Raw genomic sequence first — 18,210 nt, 5'->3', positions numbered from 1 at the left:
AAAATTACGCATTTTTTTACTTGGTCTTGCTAGTTCGCTGAACCAGCTGCATTTTTCTGACTGTCCTCTTAACGGTGATGGGGTTCATATTTCATGATGAATCATACGCGCAACATGCCATCTCCGATTCACCACACCCGTGAGAAATAACTAGTTAGCGATACCCAATTACTAGCACATGTAACAGGCAATTTGGCGGTTAGCGCCTATCGGTGTTTAGTACCAGTCGCCATAATTGTTACATTATTTTTTGATTTTACTTTATATTTTTATGAAGCTTGCGATTTGCGTGCTTTAAAAGGATAATTTAAGAATCGTAATTGGTTCATTAGTGGTTTCAAAATTTTGATTACAGCTTTCTGAGCCATAATAATCGACAATTTATACTGTTCAAGTTTACAATTTCATTATCATTTACCACTGGTGTAATTCGCGTTATCGCTTTTTAGATAAGACGCGCATGTAAATAGCAGCTAATTTGGGGAGATTGAGCGAAAAAAGAACTTTAGCGGCTCAGTTTAAAACTGCAGTCTTAGGAAATCTGTAAACTCATACCGCTTTGAGCGTGTTGGAGGCTTGTCAGTGTTACTTGTAAGCTTGGTGGCAGTTGTTTAGCTTTGTCTATTGTCTGGAGAGTTATATTTTAATGCCTAAATATCTGTCCACTTCAGACGACACTTTATAAAATAGTAGCTAGTAATTGTTGGTGAACAATAACTGCATTCTGTTTTGGCCTTTTTAATTGGAATTATAAGGATACACAGAACATAAAAAACGGAATCGAAGCAAACTGAAGCAAACCCCATGTGCACCAAAATGGTGGACCAACATGTGGTTCCTTCATTTGAACTTAATATTCCCACAATGACTCTTAAGGTAAGCTATTCTAAACCCTTTAAAGTATTACAGTCCTGCATATTTGTTCTACTTCAGTTCATCCTTTAACTCCGATTCTCATTATAGCCAGACGAAAATGACTTTTTTGATGATGAACTGGAAAGCTTTGGGAAGCTATCATCGAGTTTTTCAACCCCCAATGATCTACCAGCATATGAGTCTGTCGCCCCCCCTCCCCCCTACCCAATTCACCAGGAAAGTACAAAGAGAGGATTTTCATCACAGAACAATTTCGGTCAGAAGAGTAATCATATATAACAATTTGTCTTTGATGAATTTACAAATTGGAACTGCATATAATGCATGTGTACACTTACAGTATTTTACCTTGGTATAAATTTTTAGATATTCCAATTGCTGAAAACAATCATAACTACTGCAACAACAACGAAGGATTAAACAACCTGGTTGAATCAGATGTACATGGTGCACCTATTAAGACATTTTCATCACCGGTGTGTTGGAGATTTTTGCTAATTTTGTTTTAACTGTTGATTAATGTGGTTATTGTCATGTAATATACTTAATAGCACATATCTTCTTAACTTCATTCAATGTGCAGTGACCTGATTTTGCTGTTGACAAGCTTTGAGTTCAGCTGTGGTTAGCAATCATCCAAGACAACCTTTTTTCTCCATTATTTACATCAATTGTAATTCAATTTTAGGGTAAAACGATTCAGAATGGTGGCTCAGTTGGTGTTCCTTGTTCTACTGGAAAATCAATACATAGGATGGACAACGTCACAGAGCAAACACTTAGGTAAGTCAATGTGTACAATAGCCATGCCGGAATTCCGATGTTCACCTTTTCCATATGTGAATTTGCTCTATATTAGCAAACATTTGAAATCTTTTTATATCATCACTCAAATATTATTAGTGATTTATGATCGCGTTGCTAAATTATAAATTTCATTGTTGGTCAATATTTTGTCCAGCACAAGCATCCAAAACAATGTTTTAGTATCAATGGTGACTTGTGTTATGACAACCAAGAAGATATAAATCTGACCCAATCTTCCTGACTGGATAATTTAAAAAAAATGTCATCCACTGTTTTTTTTTTAGTACCAAAAAAAGGCGCCCACGTCTCACACTGCGATTACCAAGTACTGAAGATGCACCGCAGGAAGTGCCAACTGGTCAAGAATATGGACCCAATACACCATCATGTGGATTTGACAGTGGAGCTGGAACCCCATTGGAAGAATTAAATGGTCTGCCAGGATTACATGATAAGCCACCAATGACACTGCCTACTGATGGTGAGATTGATTTTAATTGTGTTTATCTTTTAAGCGTTAGATCACTGTAATAATAATGATTTTGTTTTGATGATTAGTCCTTAAGACCCCAGTGTTGCCGCTATTCACCCCTGGAACAGGAGCTAAGATGAATGATGCAATCTCTCAGTCTTTCCAGTCATTTGGGAAAATAATGGAAGCAACTCACATGACAAAGGGTAAGTCAGTTGATTTCTACGTCTTCTTCTGTGTATACATTACACCTTGCACTTTCACATTTGCCTTTCTATAACCCCTGCAGATCCAAGACAGTGGTCGGTTCCAAATGTAAAGACATGGGTAAGGTGGATTGCTCAAGAGTTTAGCATACCGTCTCTGGACGAAAGCAACTTTGCTATGCCAGGCTCTTTGCTTTGCTCTTTGAGAAAGGATGACTTTCTTCATCTTTGCCCACCTTATGTTGGTGAAATCTTGTGGGAACACTTGGACAGACTACAATTAGGTAAAGATGTTACGCCAGGCTAGCAACAAATAGTCATTGTTTTTTTTCTGTTACTTTAATCTGAATTTTGTTTTTGCGATAGATTGCAGCAATGGATCAAGTACCATCACATCATGCAACTATCAACAAGAACAACCCCAATACCAACCTGTTCCACCCCACGCAGTCAACATTTCTTACTCAACTGAGCCATTTAATAGACCCAACCACATTCCTCAGCCCCAACCAGTGTCATCAGGCTATTTACCCACATCTTGTGTTGGACCATCAGGAAGTAATGTTTCCAGCATCGATACATCCTGTGTCAAGAACGAACCTGGATTTCACCCGCATTTCCCAGTCGATCAGAGTCGGAGAACTGTATCCCTTGAAGGGGTTTACCCGTCGCACTACGTTAAAACTGAACCCAACGCCAGGCATCATAACCCCAATGATGTTCATCGTCAGATGTCGTTGCCAATACCTGCTTCTGTCACTTATGAAAACAGGAGATCATCCGAACCCAATTTAACCCCTTTGAAGCCTTTTCATCGCCCAACTGTGCCTTTGTCCCATCAAATCACTCATCCCTTTCCAACGCCAACAACTCCCAACACTCCACCGCTGGCGGATGGTCGGCTGCCCCATCTTCAAATGAATGGGTCGCATCCTGACAAATGGCAGGATCTTTATTATGTCAATCTTGCATCCTATCATCACCACAAACAGATGGAGACTTTAAAGAGACAGGAGATTACCAAAGGTATGTTTTAGTAATGCTTTGCTATTATTGCAATGGCTTCAGGTACTGTGACATGTGCAAATAAACGGGTCTTGATGTCTTTTTCATTATAGAGAAAATTCAGCAAACTGTTCACAACAACTACAACGAACATCGACTACTCACATCAAGAAGCGACTCGTTTGGTTGGGGAAGTTCAGACCATGACATACTCACTCCAGAAACAGAAGAACCCAACTTCAACTCTCCATTCATGACCCACCATCGAATGCACAACTCCATGAATCATGGAGGTGCAGATCCGGGTTTTCCAAGCAACCCTGTAATACCAGGGGCGTTTCTTACCGGTTACAATGGTAGTGGCCCCATACAGCTCTGGCAATTTCTCATTGAGCTGCTTACTGACAAGTCTTGCCAACATTTCATCACTTGGACTGGCGACGGGTGGGAATTCAAAATGGCTGACCCGGACGAGGTTGCAAGGTGTGTATCGTGATAGTTCCACTAGCGTTATACCGCCGTATACAATATAATTTTTATTCTCCGGTGTCCAAAAAACTAGAAATTAATCAATAGTGTTTCTGGGTTGTTCAGGCGATGGGGGAGGCGAAAGAACAAGCCGAAGATGAATTATGAAAAACTTTCTCGAGGTCTCAGATATTATTACGATAAAAACATCATCCAAAAAACGGCCGGAAGGTAGGTTGCCGTTGAGATCGTAACACTTTGATCGGGCCGGTAGCAAAGTAACATACATTTGCAGTTAACGTGTCTTTTTCACGACGCAAGTTAACTAGCCTTACTTTTGTTTCCCAGGAGGTACGTTTACCGGTTCGTGTGCGACCTTCAAAGCCTACTTGGTTATTCCCCTGCTGAATTGCACGCCATGCTCGATGTGAAACCTGAAGATAGGCTTGGTGAAGATTGATCTGCGAGATATTTTTTCTACGTTTTCTACCGATGCAACAGAAGAAAAGACGCAAACCGGCCTGGCGTTTTTGGAATAGAATCACCTTCATTGCACAAACATTTACACCAGCAATCATATTTTGACAAATCAGGGATGCCTTACACAATTTTCTACCGATAAAGTTTTAACGTTTGCCGTTTAAGTGCACCTTTTAATACGAGGATTAGGACACCCACGTAGCATAATGTAAAAATCACCGCAAATGCGCGTTTTTCTAAGTTTTTTTGTTGCATTATTTAATTTTACTCAACATGTTAAGTTGTCTGCCGCCTTTCGGTAAAAAAAACGTAATTGAGTTTCACGTTTTTTTTCGACTGCCATCCGTGCCCCTTCTTGCCAATGTCGATATTGTACGCTTTTCGAGAAAAAGCGGTTTTATCGTAACAAGAAATGATCCCATTCAATCTTGTTGTCTTGTTTTAGTCGCCTTTCATTTTACAGTTTAATGAAACATGGCAAAATCTTGAAAGCTAGCCTTTTCGTACGTGAAATGACCACTATTTGTATACATTGCTACCGATTCACACACCATTAACACCAATGACATCACATTTACGACATTGTAAAAAAATCATTTCCACGCTGTGTGGTACTTCCAGTATCAGGCCGACCAAAACGTGAAACAAGTTATTTTGTTACTAAGTTAATTTTTGTATGCACTGAGCTTGCGTCCCGCTCAAGCAGCCATTTTTGTACTGACAATGATCTAAAATAATATTTCCGCAGGTGTAGATATAAGTTATAAACTAAAATTTGGTGCTGTACGGTCAATACGCTTTGTATATGGTTTTCGAATTAATTCCCGTTACCGTTCTTTGCAATTTTGATGACTTTCGTTTGAATTTGATATATTGCGTGATCGAAAATAAATTTGATTTGCAAAATTTTGCTGCATTTGTAGGTAAGGTCTTCTCACTTGTTAGTTCGTATCCGTCTTAGTTAACCGGTTACTAAGAATAATGTTGACTATCGCCCCAGACTCGGGGTTCTGTTCAAGAGAATTAGACATAGTGAAAGATATATCCTCAACGTACAGCTTCAGCATGTGTGAAGGAACCCGTGTCCGCGAATATATCGTGGAAAATCCTACAGAAATGGAATTTGCATATGATCATGTGTAACTTTCAGACCTTAGGCACACAGTTTTTCGTAATGATATGGAGTGAAATTAGACAGCGCATTGACAGTGATTTGATTTTCAATAAGCTATTTAGCGGTTAGCGAGCTAATGTATGCAGACAATTCATCTGTGTTGTTCATCTATATGCAAATATTTCATTCATCATCTCTGGGAGCATTCCTCTTCCATCACACATTGATTGAGGATGAACAAAATGAAAAACTGGAGGAAAGCGATGGACCTGGACAGTTAACTTCAAAATAGGCCACCGTACACTCAGAGAAAAACGTATTTTAGTGTTTCGCTTTAGATACTATTATGTACGAGTAGATACATCTTCCTATATTTAACAATAGTTCATATTCATGTACAGTAGTAGACACTATTAAAAGAGCTTTAGGCGAGATCAGGTATGTCTGCAAAATCTTTTTTAACTTTTCAAAACTTTTGCCTAAAACACACCCAAAGAACTGGTAAGAAACGCAAAGTTGTCTTGCTGACTTGGCACAATTGCAGGCACTAGACCAGGTTCACGCATGACAAAATATAAACGCTGCCACACTGGATATCAGCACAGAAGACTGTCATTGCTCTCATTTGGTGAATATTGAATGAAATATTGTTTAAAGCAGTGAATGGATCCATTCTTCACGACGTATTTTAATCAGCTAATCGTATCAGCTCCATCAGTGTTAGTTTCTATGGAACCAAGACAAAATCTCTATGAGCATCCCAGAAGCCAGGGTGAGAAATGTCTATCTATTTTTTCCCACCTCATAAACATAACCACAAACATTATCTTCCACGACCACGGAAACCACCACCTCTGTTACCACGAAAACCCCCGCCACCACGGCCACGAAACCCACCACCCCTGTTACCACGAAAACCTCCGCCTCTACCACGGCCACCACCCCGGCCACCGCCGCGACCACGACCTCCACGCTTGGTAACTGTTCCGGGAGGTGGAGGTAAGAAGCGCTGCAAGGGTAAAAGTTTGGCTGGGTCAATGAAGAATTTTGTATCGCTAGCAAATGATGATGCTTGCATGTTGTCCGCCATTTTGACAGAGAAGTAAAATTCCCTAATTTGTCCGAAGATTTCATCAACTTTTCCAATCTTGGATTTATTTTCGAGATAAACAGGAGCATTGAAATAAGGCACCTGAAACACAAAGTTTGTGTATGAATACATATTAACAGCAAGATCGTCTATTCTTTCGTCAAACAAGTATAGAAATTTGATCACAATTAAAATCTGCAATCTTTTCAACCCTATTCCAAAAATTCTAATTCAAATAATGGAAATGCAATTGTGTAAACACAACAAGAAATGCACATGTGCCATTTATACAAATTTATTTAATGCATTTAGAAAGGTCACCGGTCGATGAAAACAAAAGATGGCTTTAAGTGGGTGCAGAAAGCTTTCCATGCTACATGCCTAATAAAAACATTTGTGATTTGCCTAAATTAAAAGAATTTGATAACAACTTTTGCAGCTCTTCATAGTTAAAGATAGATAAGACCCAGATATGCGATACCAGTTTTTAATACAGCAGGCAGCAGTGTAATAAGGTCTGCTACAATCTACACAAAATCAGCTTTTAAACACTTCTCATTTCTCTTAAAATCATTAAAGATGCACCCTCTTTTCAAAGATCTTGCAACTCCCAGAAAAAAAAGGAAAAGATCCCACAGTTGCTTGCAAACCAAGGTAAAAAGTCATTGGTTTATAATAATAACAGTGTAATGGAATTACAATCTAACGTGTGTACCTAAAAATTTTCAATTCACTTGATCTTACCTTTTCATTGGTACATTTGCAAACTAGCTCTTCTTGACAAGTATGCATTGCAGTTCCAAGCTCCACAACATAATCTGGTGGTTCATCATTGTATCTATTTCCTCCATAACCACCCCTTCCTCCTCCATAACCACCCCTTCCTCCTCCTCTTCCACCACCTCGACCACCTCTTCCTCTAAATCCGCCACCTCGTCCTCGAAATGACATAGTTGTGTTACTGTTAACTAGTTAAACAGCTGTAGGAAAAAATATTTGACTTTATTGTTTTAAAGCATGTGAAAATTGAATTGGAAAGACCTCTGCAAGAAACTGACCAACCTACTGTACGTTCTGATCTTACACAATCAAATAAAAATAGATCACGAAATATTGGGTCTAGTACAAAAATGTACAATCATGCATTTAAATATATATTATCTAACCAAACCCCTACTGCCCAAATTGTGGCATCACATGCACTTCACTTCAGCACAAGATTCGAAATATTTAGAACTACGATTTTAGATCTCATTCTGTCATTATTTTATAATATTCATCAGCTAGCCTGACAGTTTACTCCAAGTATCCTAGGAGTTGCATGAATAAAGTTCAGTGATTATGCACACACCCAACTGCAAAGTAGGGCAGTTTTCACGTTCAAAAATCGAGTGTGCAAAGATGCAAATTTTGGCGTAAAGGCGTGTACTGAAGCCTCAATTGTTCGCTTAGTTATTATACATTGGCATTCAAACAACCAGCTTTTCTTTGTTTGTTTATTATAAATCAGCGTGAAAATAAAACTTTCGGCGTACATGTTGATGAAACTCCGGTGTGCAACTACCACACTTTCCACTATGGAGCACACACCTAGCAGTAGCCTACAGGTTACACCTTTCCTATAGTGTACGCCAAATACATTTGTTTGTTTCCAATCTTTGGTTAAACATGCCTGATATATATACTCATGTAGTCATGTCATGTTAGATTAGTGTAGGTCTGGGTATACCGTAAGCTACGCTATATTATTTTGGCCTTTTTCCATTAGGCCTAATCCATAGTCTACGCCCTACGGTACGAAATTCAAACAGACTGGCACATATTCTAGCCAAGCCTTTCACAAACTTAAGCTAGTAGCCTAGTGTGGTAGTCTAAAAATTGTTTATAGCGCTATGCTGCTACGGCTGGGTCAGGGTGAATTCTACTTCATTCTACCTAGTGCACACAAAACAACACATTTACACAACTTTTCTAAAACAAATTCAGTCAATCTATGCTTATCATTTCATTATAACGTTTAACATTGTAATTTTCGCTCCGCACAGCAATCGGGGAAAAAGAAACAATATACGGTAACATACAAAGCTCAGCTGTTATTACGTCTATGTTGATACGCCAAGAACAAAACCGGCCACACGTGCGTTCTTGCTGATATGAGACTATATTTCGCAAAGTCTTCGTACTGGTATTAACCTCTATCTATGGGATTTCTATGGTTTATGATATTGAGCAAGAATGTGCAGGTGCCAACCAAAAAAATTTTTTACAGAACATTTAGCAGTTTGCAACTGAACGAAGTTTTATTTCTGCAGTTCTGTAGTTGTCACAGATTGTAAAACAGCACTGATAAACTTCCTTGGTATTCGATTCGAGGATTGTAATTTAACTTTTTCATAACTCTAGTAACGTTACCGAACCAGATACTGCGCTGACGGCAGCAAGGCAATTACCGGTATACAGCCCTGCAAAGTATGAAAAGGTTGCTTTGAAACGTACTTAATCTTGCATCGTGTAATGATGAGCAGCTTTTACTAAGTGTGTATGCATGGTTCAGTCAGTAATTCCGGAGGAAATTTGGTTACGCAAATGATAATTAAGAACAAACAAGTCTATAGCTTACCGTAGCACATGCAATAAGGTCAACAGCGCTGACACACTGCCACTGGCAGTAGGTTATACTGCTGCCAGACTTAGCGGTACCGTACCTGTAGATTCAAGCTGAATTCAATGTCCTACTTTCGAAAATAACATAGGAAAGGAATTCGTTTAAATACGTGTTAATTTTAGATCAAATTAGTTAATAACATACACATACCAACCCCATAGAGTTCTGCCCAGGGTCGTATTGCAGTTTGGTGCTTGCCGTATTGAAGGCTCGTTAAAAAGGTTGATATTATAGGCTATGGACAAAGGCCTTCGAATAACAGTTGGAAATGATGTTTATTATGAAAGACAAAGATCTCCAAGTGATCTTCGTAATCACTTGCGCCAGAAGGCTGATTTAGATCGCAGGTAAGTTCAAAATCATATATGTATCATATTACTCTAAATTCTATTTTTTGGAAGGAATAATAGTACCTGAATACAGGTGGTGTTATTGCAGTTTCAAGCTTAGGCCTATAAAGGTAATTGTATTTATCTGTACTTGTGATCAGAAATGATTACTGATTTAATTGCTGAGATGTTGTCAGTTTTGTATTGACTAGCTAGTAAAATTACTTTCAGAGTGTACAAGTCTGGTTTTATATGTATGAATAGTTAAAGACATCCATCTGCAACAAATTTGTTTATTATGATCTTAGGCTACAGTTTTACACTCAGCAAGCCAAGATAAAAATCGCACGCATAGTCTGCCTAATGAGCAAAGCAGAGCACATTGTTATCCCAAAATATATATGTAAAGATACATTTTGCTCTTCATAGAAAAGAACGTGTTAGATTTACAAGTAACATATACCCAGATTTTGCAGACTCTTGGATGCATCAAGGCATTTGCCAGATAACCATGCTACAACTGTGTAATGTATCACGAATTTCTAGTCAGATATTTGCTGTAGGTTTGCACTTAGGTTAAGTGTTACATTGTTGCAGAAGATTTCAAAACAAAAGTATCAGAATGCAGTATAGCGTTGAGTGGCTGTGCTAGCATAAGCAAAGACAAATTTTACTAAGTAGGTAGGGAACATGCAGTAAAGGAACTCAGGAAAATTTTCAAGTGCTCCCATCAAATTTGTGTCTTAATCCAAATTTTCTGGACACTGTATGTAACCTGATAACAAGCCTGACAAGTTACAATCATCACAAAAGGTTGTGCATTGGTGGAAAAAAAATTGGCATGTAAATCATTCTGCAAATTTTCCTGTATTTGCTGCTTCAAATCTTTATTAAATGGTTACATCTTACAGAAGATCAAAAGAAAGAGATGCATTTGTGGAAAGAAATAAAGATCTACTTACATCCGAATGTGATCGGTGGGATCGCCAAACATCGGGGAATCAAAGATCTAGCCATCGGTCTCCCGGTCATGGCAGACATGCAGATAACTTTCCAGAAAAGCCACATGTAGTTCGTGGAAGAAAAGGTTTTTCACCTGAGCCAACAGAAAGAAGATACGACAGAAAACTTCCAAGGGACCATGTTTACAATCCTGAAGTACATAGACCGTCAGCACCAATTCACCATCGTGGCTCTCCACCTCTATCACATGGTAGGCATAGTCGATCCCCATATCGACATCAAGCATCCAGGACAAGACACAGGTCTGGTTCCGATTCAAGTAGTAACAGAAGAAGTTCCAGCCGTGGAAGAGCTACCAGAAGGGAAAGGGGTATGGCTAAACTGGATGATGACTTACTCTTATCAATATACTCGAGAACTGGTGATCGCTCTGATGAAGATAGGAATGTTGGATATCTCCATCAAAGTTTGGATCGCATTCCAAAACGAAAAGACGAAATTCAGAACAGAGCTTTATATGCTGAGAAGGAATCACGTGCGTATATAAGTCCTGCTCTGTTGAAGGATGGACATGCTTTAAGTGTCCTAAATGAAGCTTATGGTGCAACCACTCCACCACAAAAGTTGTTCTTCCCCAACAATGCACAAGATGAAGAAGAACAATATCTTTATGGTGACTCCTCAATAGGATCTACCCAACTAAGCAAACAAGAAGAAAATCTTTACAGACAACGTTACCAGAGCCCGCCAAGACATGATAGTCATCATAGAAAAAGCCCTCCAGGACATTTTGAAAGAGCACGTGAAAGACATAATTCATCTCTGCCAAGAGAAATCTCGGGTAAAGATGATAAAGGAAGCAGCGTTACACCAGGTGGATTTGACTCTAACGCTTTGAAGAATGTGCTTAAAGCGATTGGGTTTGATTTTGAGCTCTCTGCTCAGAGTTTTCAGAAAGCAGCAACCGGAAACATTGAATCGAAAGAATCTAAACCAGTTGCTGCAGTAACTCAAGATGCATATCATGACAATCGTGTAGTGCATGAGAAATCACACAGCAGAACCCCTCCACCTGACCCTGTATATCAACAACCTGTACCTGTGCATCAACCAGCGCAACCTGCTTACCAGATACAAAGCTTGCAAACTGCTCAGTTAATAAACCCTCAGGTTATTCCACCAAGCCAAACAACACCTGGTGGGATTTATGTTTATCAACCACAGGCACTTCCAGATGGAAATCAGCTGACATTCCAACCGCAGGTGGCTGTTTCTCAAGCAGTTGCTGGATTTCCAGGGCAAGTAGCTACTGACTTCATGTCGCATGTTCAAATGAATCGCCCCAACCTTAAAGTTATACAAACGGATGTTGAACAAAGCAATGAAAACACAAGTCCACAGGGTTCTAGAAGAAATCTTGTACCAATTACGGCTGCAAAGTCTCTGGAGAATGAAAGAAGAGCAAGGAAGAAGAGACTAGATTACTTGGAGGTGGAGCTTGAGAAGTTGAAAAAGCAACAAAGTGATCTCTTGCGTAAAAAGAAACGGCAATTTAATCAAGGAGATAAGGAATTAATGAAACAAAACACCCTTCTACAGGTAATTCCGTGCTAAGACCACTTTAAAGAGAACTTCTATTAATGTGTGTAACAAATGAGATCCAAGTGAACACATTTTTTAGCAATAGCTTTCTTGTAAACAGGCTGGTGTTGAAAAACAAATTCAAGAAATCAGGGATGCCGCTGAACGTGCAGCTGGAATAAGAAGTTCAAGTAGTGTAAGTATACAATTTTCTTAATAAAAAAATTATGAACATTAATTTTGTTTATTCTGTATTTGATTATTTGTTTTTTTAAATGCATAACAGACCAGTGGTTCAGATAGCAGCAGTAGTGAAGATGGAGATGCTGAGGAATACAACTATATTGACACTGGAGGGCATTTCTGCAAAGAGTGTGATATTGCCTTTAAGACCTTGGCAGACTTTCTTGTTCATTTACATACAAAAATGCACAAAAAGGTATCTTTTATGACATGGTTTTACTATGCCACATTAAGTTTACCAAGAGAAAATTCTTATAAACTAAAATGTTTCAATTATTACAGTTAATGGATCCAAAATATATGCCATGGTGTAAAAAAAAATCCAAGAGAGTAAATAAATCAAGACATGCAATTACTGTCCCTCTGAAAGGTAAAGTAAGGCAAAACTTGACTATTGTTACCTCATTGATCGCTAATCACTATACTTCTTTTTAAGGTGCTCATTTCATCATGCCAATTACGGGCTTCTATTGCAAAATTTGTGAAATTTTTTCTGGTGACCAAGTGGAGGCTGATGAACATTGCAAGACCAGAGCTCATAATCTTAAATATGAGGTTTGCATTCATGAAGGTGTTTGCCTGGAGGCCTGGTGCATTAATCTACTTTTTCACATTCATAGGAGTGATATTGATGGCAGAAATTAAATGTATTTTCATTTTACAGAAGCATATAAAACGACATCCCATAAGGCCACAAAATGCATCTGACGTTCAGAATGTAGCGGAAAAGCTTAAAAAATTGAAAAGAGAACAGGACACTGGTGCTTGTGAAGGTAAGAGAGAAATGCGAAATGACGGTAGATCAAATTCCAGAGAAATGACGCCTCATCCACATTTTCGTGATCGTGAAGTATCGCCATTTCACCACGATCGAGAAAGAATGCAACGGTCTCGTGAGCACTCCCCACCACGTCTCAAAAGACCACTCTCTCGCGAAAGGTCTCCACCAAGGGTCACTGCCCCTCGCTCCCTTGATCACTCACCGCCACGTGAAAGATCATATAATCGCGAAAGACCACGGAGCCCATACAGAAGACCCCACTCACCAAGTGAACGTGATGTTAGAAGAGTGGTGGATAAATCAAACAAGCAGTCAACCAAGCGCCGCTTTGAAGAACGCGCTTCAGATGTAAAGAAAATAAAAGAGGAAAAGAAGCGTTCCAGACAGGGTCAGTGGTCACCAGGATATGATGAATTTGAAAGAGCTCGTGAAAAAGAAGATAGAAGAGAAGCACAGCGTTCCTCCAAGCCAGAGAATCAAAAACCAACAGGATTGGGTTTTGGGAAGTTTACATGGAAGAAAAACGAAAAAAGAGCAAATGAAGAGAAGAAACCGATCAAAACTAGAAACTATGAGAAAGGGGAAGCAGAGAAGAAAAACCTGAAAACAACCCAAGCTGCAAGAAACAAGGCAGGTCTGTCTGGAAGGATGGGCACTATTGCACCTCATACTACTCGTATTAAAACTGGGATGAGGAAAGAAGCTGCAAATTCCAAAGGAAGATCAACACTTTCACAAAGGAGGGACACTTCTGTGACTGCTTTACTTGCAACAAAGACTGTACCTAATGTTAAAACACGTAATTTACGCTCGAATAAGACATCCCCAGCGGAATCGAAAAATCAGAATCTTGTCGAGTTGAGGAAAACGAAAAGAGAACCACCTCCTCCTGGTGAAGAAGACATATTTTTAAATGAAGGTAAGATTTATCATCATCTTGCTTAAAGTAAAAAAGGCTGTTGAAAACATGTAGTTGTTACAGATGGTGGGAATGTTTCGGATGCAAGTGGAATAAGCATGGAAATTGCCAGTGATGAGGGTTTGTAGTGTCAACTGCACAACTGCTTGGAGCAAGAACTATTCAATTTAACTTTCCAATTCTACAATGATTTTCAAATTTCACATGCTGCATGTGTAAATATTTTTACTGCCTTTCATATGTGTAAATAAAACGATCAATTAAATTGGCTTGTTGTATTCAATCAAAATATTCCCATTTACTCCTTTTGTTCCCATCTTATGTTGTGTCTTCGCTTGATATTTGCACTCACCCCTTCAATTTCTTCGCGTCGCCTGGCTGCTTCCTGTACAGTTGAAACAGACTATTATGTTCAAAAACGTCAAAAGTGTTGAAGTGAGGCAGCGGTAACACAGGATCAATGCATTCACCTCAATTTTCATCACAGTAGCTATTTCCCATTTCTTTGAAACCAGGTTGGTGACTAGTCCAGCATGCTGCTGTCCGATGCGACCTACACGTCCACAACGATGAATGTAATCTGAAACATTGTTTGGTATCTCAAAATTGATAACATGTTCCACCTGCAAGAAAAAATAATGAATGTGATGTGATCATCACCTAAAATTTTAAAACCAGAAGTCTTGAGTCATACGGTCGCCGAGTAGCCGTTGTGATGGCTACTATCTTAAGTGTGGATTTTACCTTCTGAGTGTCTAAGCCTCGTGAAGTTAGATCTGTTGTAATGAGTAATGATTCCTTTCCCTTTTTAAGGTCTTCCACAGTTAAGGACCTTTTCTGAGTTCATGAAAAAGACAGTTACTTATCCCGTAGCTTATTTTTTACTCAGTTAACTACAGGCTAGTTCATACACCATTTTCTTCAAAATACTCTCTCACCACAATCATATGGAACTATTAGGGCCAACCTTTGCAATTATGCTTCCATCGATTAGTGTCGCAGGTATAGCATTTTCTTGACAGGCTTGGTACACTTTTCCAACAGATGCTTTGGTGTTGCAAAATACAAGGGTTTGCTTTTTCTGGTTGCTTTCAATGACTTTTACCAGTTCTCCAAGTTTTTCTGATGGCCGAACGCGAAGAAAACGGTGTGTAACATGAGGGGAGACACGATGAAGATAACCGCTTCTAATCACTTCCACATTTTCCATCTGATAATTATCCGATTTACCCAAAAATGTTATAAGATATTTCGTAAAATCACTGTGAAACATTACTCTGGGGCCGTAGCTACAATGAGTAACTTGCCTCTGTAAATTTTCAGGAATTTTGGGACAAGACAACTTCAGTGCTAAACTACATTTATTAACACCAGTTATTCTGTTGCACAAATCCAATGTAAAGCTCAAATGGCTTTCATACCAAAATTGTGGAATCTATATTTTGTAATCTTACTGTAATTATGTCTGATAATACTTCAGAAGCATATTTTGGAAAGGTGGCGCTGCAAAGTAATAACTGTGCAGGACTGGTTTCAGCCATTGGTATGCGAATCCCCTTAGTAATCTGAAATGCACAGTAACAAAATGGCCTAAGATGTATTGTGCACTGTAAAATATCGCTTTATTTTTAAGACTTTCAGTCTTACGCTGCATTGATTGAGAATATGTTGTACTTGTTTGGAAAAGCTGTCATCACAAAGTGTATCACATTCATCAAGAACAATAAACTTCAGTTTTCCGAAATCCACATTTTCTAAAGCAACAGCAAATGCATTATTTAAACATCTATGTAAAATATTCCACTAGTGCATGTGAAGAAATAGTATAATTTTATACTTCTTTTCAAAGCTAATATCATAGGGACTGGAGTGGAAACTACAATGCTGGCCGTATTTTCCATGGATTTTTGTTTCTTACGCAGTTTCTGAAAATGTGGTAACAACTCGTTAACTAAGGCCAGTAACAGCATCGTACTGGACTATTTACACAAGCGGCTTTGGTCTTTAATCAGTAATTTAACCGCAGCAGATGCTCAAATATGGGCAATGATTGCATTTACTGTATATAAGAGGTGGGTAACCGCTCTTTCAAAAAGAGCGCGGCTCATCTACAAAGAAAAGAGCACGCTCATTTTCCAATCACATTTGTATGTTCAATATTTGCATTGTAAAACGTGAGTCCAACCATTTGTATCCTTTCTGTGCATTCACAGCACTGCTTGTGCAAAAAAGGAGTGATGAGCAGATAACGCTGAAAAATGAGCGCGTTCCTTGCTGTATATAACCGTTTACTTTGCAGCTTACCAAGAAAGAAGATGAGTGAACACTGTGAAAATTAACACCGAGATTCAGTGACTTTCCCATGGTCTGGAACAAACAGTATGAAAGTATATTGGAACAGAAGCAAACGTTAACTGTGGAATGTAAATAAGTAAATTTAGCATTTGTGTTGTGCAATAATTTCTTCACTTACAACAACTTGTTTGCTCAGCTCTTTTGTTGGAGTAAGTATTAGAGCTTCAGGTGATAGAATATCATCACTTGCACATGATTCCAATTGCATGAGTACTCTAAGTATTGGAAGCAAATATGCATATGTTTTACCACATCCCGTTTCAGCTGCCATAAGAACGTTTTTACCTGTATGAAAATGTTGGTTTGTGATTGTATAAGATGACCATTTTAGCAACGTAATAAAATGTCAATCACAAGTCATAAGCAGTGCAGTCTTTTTTATGACAGTTTATCATGGGGAGATTCCCTCGGAATTGAGTCGATGTGAAAACAGATCGTTATCAGCTTTAGAGCACAACAATTATTTATCACTAAGCCAGCAAAATTTGTACAATAACGTGGTTACCAATGAGATGAGAACAAAGTAGCATCCTCAAAAGCAGTGGTTCTTAAACTGGGGGGCGCGAGAGATGAAAGATGTGCATTATCTTCTACAAAGCCTCGAATTAAACGTTTGGTTTCCCAAAAACAACTACATCCGTCACATTAATGATTTTTTTGTTTTTTTCATTGTTATTTTGTGTAATGCTTTTTTATTTTGCAATGAGGTGGGGCGCGGATCTTTTAGGTACCGTCAAGGGGGGGCGTGTGCAAAAAAGTTTAAGAACCCCTGCTCAAAAGGTTTGGAGATAAACGTGAATTGAAAGAAGTGGTCTTATTCAACTAAAACATAACTCTTACAAATGCAACTGCACATGAATCTAACCTGCGAGAATTTCTGGAATTGCTTTTGCTTGTATCACAGTAGGATTTTTTATCTTGGCCAAATGTAGAGCTTTTAAAATTTCTTCTGACAAACCAACTTCATAAAAGGAGGCAATCGATTCTTTGAATGATGGATTATTCTATATTACATGTTTAGAATGTAAATGTTTCTCGGCAATTATAATTAAATTATCTCATGAAGTTGATGACTGGTTAATCACCATAGTCAATGCAGTGACCTGTGTTTTTTTTTAGTGCGGTAACTATTCACAGGCCTACTAAAAAAGAGGTCACCACGTTTCAAAATCTGATAAAATAACTAACTTCTCTAGTAGAGTGAATAGTAAAATGTCTGCCAGGGCTTTTTCTGCTCGTCCAAGTAGATGAAGTGATTGATGGAGGGCTAAACTTATTTGGATATTCATTGGTGAACATACATTCTGATCTGTTGTCACAGGAAACCAACAACTTTCCAGGCTTGGCAAGGTTGAGTGCACTCTCTAGCAACAACATTACATAAGTTTGTTGTTGAAAAAGTTGTAACACTGCAAGTGAAGTGAAACTCTAATAACCTTTAGTAGAAATATATCTTATCTAATATAGCTTATCTGCTAAAAAGGGATAAAATATATTACTTTTTGTCTCCATTTTTTTGGGTTTTGTTCGTCGTAGAATTGCTCTTTTCAAAGCTTGTGGATAGCGAATAACGGGTGCAGTGTCAAACACCTGGGTAATATGCGATTGCTTTAAGTATGATATTGATTTAGTCTATAGTTCAACCAAGTGAACACTGTGCTGGACATGTAAATGAATTCAGCATATATCTACCAATAAAATGCATTATTTGCCCTTACATTGCTAAATTCACTGGAAAAGCTGTGACGAAATGAGATGTATGGCAAGGTACACCAGCTATGAGGCTGCCGGATTATTCTTGTTCCCAGTTTATTTGCTAAACACGACATTTTGTAGGTAAACCGTACCGGCAGACA

At 38.6% G+C, this 18,210-nt stretch overlaps 4 protein-coding genes across 5 annotated transcripts; 2 read left to right on the top strand and 2 right to left on the bottom strand.

Annotated features, from left to right (window-relative positions):
* The first annotated feature begins 651 nt into the window (after positions 1-651).
* Positions 652-5,220, top strand: LOC143446319 (transforming protein p54/c-ets-1-like). Its single transcript, XM_076945911.1, has 11 exons — positions 652-876; positions 964-1,132; positions 1,243-1,352; positions 1,565-1,659; positions 1,968-2,164; positions 2,242-2,361; positions 2,445-2,645; positions 2,728-3,387; positions 3,480-3,849; positions 3,961-4,065; positions 4,183-5,220. The coding sequence occupies exons 1-11, from the start codon at positions 805-807 to the stop codon at positions 4,292-4,294; spliced, it is 2,211 nt and encodes a 736-aa protein (XP_076802026.1). The 5' UTR covers positions 652-804; the 3' UTR covers positions 4,295-5,220.
* An 873-nt stretch (positions 5,221-6,093) lies between these two features.
* On the bottom strand, positions 6,094-7,518 carry LOC143446277 (H/ACA ribonucleoprotein complex subunit 1-like). The gene is made up of 2 exons (XM_076945850.1): positions 7,263-7,518; positions 6,094-6,620 (listed from the first exon to the last, which is right to left on the bottom strand). The coding sequence occupies exons 1-2, from the start codon at positions 7,467-7,469 to the stop codon at positions 6,252-6,254; spliced, it is 576 nt and encodes a 191-aa protein (XP_076801965.1). The 5' UTR covers positions 7,470-7,518; the 3' UTR covers positions 6,094-6,251.
* Positions 7,519-8,742: 1,224 nt separating this feature from the next.
* On the top strand, positions 8,743-14,267 carry LOC143446274 (uncharacterized). 2 transcript variants are annotated; one of them, XM_076945847.1, is made up of 9 exons: positions 8,743-9,530; positions 10,424-12,074; positions 12,178-12,252; positions 12,343-12,495; positions 12,582-12,669; positions 12,736-12,854; positions 12,964-13,072; positions 13,151-13,999; positions 14,063-14,267. In XM_076945847.1, the coding sequence occupies exons 1-9, from the start codon at positions 9,421-9,423 to the stop codon at positions 14,125-14,127; spliced, it is 3,219 nt and encodes a 1,072-aa protein (XP_076801962.1). In that variant the 5' UTR covers positions 8,743-9,420; the 3' UTR covers positions 14,128-14,267. The 2 variants fall into 2 exon arrangements, with proteins under 2 accessions (XP_076801962.1, XP_076801961.1); XM_076945846.1 differs by having other exon boundaries at positions 8,744-9,530; positions 12,964-13,999.
* On the bottom strand, positions 14,260-18,206 carry LOC143446275 (putative ATP-dependent RNA helicase DDX28). Its single transcript, XM_076945848.1, has 13 exons — positions 18,073-18,206; positions 17,854-17,944; positions 17,543-17,718; positions 17,220-17,358; positions 16,473-16,639; positions 16,304-16,366; positions 15,837-15,924; positions 15,647-15,753; positions 15,454-15,564; positions 14,967-15,209; positions 14,744-14,836; positions 14,470-14,622; positions 14,260-14,384 (listed from the first exon to the last, which is right to left on the bottom strand). The coding sequence occupies exons 1-13, from the start codon at positions 18,181-18,183 to the stop codon at positions 14,298-14,300; spliced, it is 1,629 nt and encodes a 542-aa protein (XP_076801963.1). The 5' UTR covers positions 18,184-18,206; the 3' UTR covers positions 14,260-14,297.
* Positions 18,207-18,210: the final 4 nt, after the last annotated feature.

The sequence above is a fragment of the Clavelina lepadiformis genome, chromosome 2 (assembly GCF_947623445.1).
Source record: "Clavelina lepadiformis chromosome 2, kaClaLepa1.1, whole genome shotgun sequence".
In the NCBI taxonomy this organism is placed as follows: domain Eukaryota; kingdom Metazoa; phylum Chordata; class Ascidiacea; order Aplousobranchia; family Clavelinidae; genus Clavelina; species Clavelina lepadiformis.
Note: the sequence above shows the minus strand (reverse complement) of the source record. Positions and strands in the feature narration are given on the sequence as shown.

What these genes read in the sequence shown, in the direction of transcription:
- LOC143446319 (XM_076945911.1), top strand. Translation starts at nt 805, where the DNA reads ATGTGCACCAAAATGGTGGACCAACATGTGGTTCCTTCATTTGAACTT. An exon ending in TTCATCACAGAACAATTTCG is followed by an intron (nt 1,133 to 1,242) that starts GTCAGAAGAGTA and finishes ATAAATTTTTAG; the next exon opens with ATATTCCAATTGCTGAAAAC. An exon ending in GTCACAGAGCAAACACTTAG is followed by an intron (nt 1,660 to 1,967) that starts GTAAGTCAATGT and finishes TTTTTTTTTTAG; the next exon opens with TACCAAAAAAAGGCGCCCAC.
- LOC143446277 (XM_076945850.1), bottom strand. Translation starts at nt 7,469, where the DNA reads ATGTCATTTCGAGGACGAGGTGGCGGATTTAGAGGAAGAGGTGGTCGA. An exon ending in GCAAATGTACCAATGAAAAG is followed by an intron (nt 6,621 to 7,262) that starts GTAAGATCAAGT and finishes TTTGTGTTTCAG; the next exon opens with GTGCCTTATTTCAATGCTCC.
- LOC143446274 (XM_076945846.1), top strand. Translation starts at nt 9,421, where the DNA reads ATGGACAAAGGCCTTCGAATAACAGTTGGAAATGATGTTTATTATGAA. An exon ending in AAGGCTGATTTAGATCGCAG is followed by an intron (nt 9,531 to 10,423) that starts GTAAGTTCAAAA and finishes TACATCTTACAG; the next exon opens with AAGATCAAAAGAAAGAGATG. An exon ending in AATTACTGTCCCTCTGAAAG is followed by an intron (nt 12,670 to 12,735) that starts GTAAAGTAAGGC and finishes CTTCTTTTTAAG; the next exon opens with GTGCTCATTTCATCATGCCA.
- LOC143446275 (XM_076945848.1), bottom strand. Translation starts at nt 18,183, where the DNA reads ATGTCGTGTTTAGCAAATAAACTGGGAACAAGAATAATCCGGCAGCCT. An exon ending in AATTCCAGAAATTCTCGCAG is followed by an intron (nt 16,640 to 17,219) that starts GTTAGATTCATG and finishes ATTTTCATACAG; the next exon opens with GTAAAAACGTTCTTATGGCA. An exon ending in TATTATCAGACATAATTACA is followed by an intron (nt 15,210 to 15,453) that starts GTAAGATTACAA and finishes GATAATTATCAG; the next exon opens with ATGGAAAATGTGGAAGTGAT.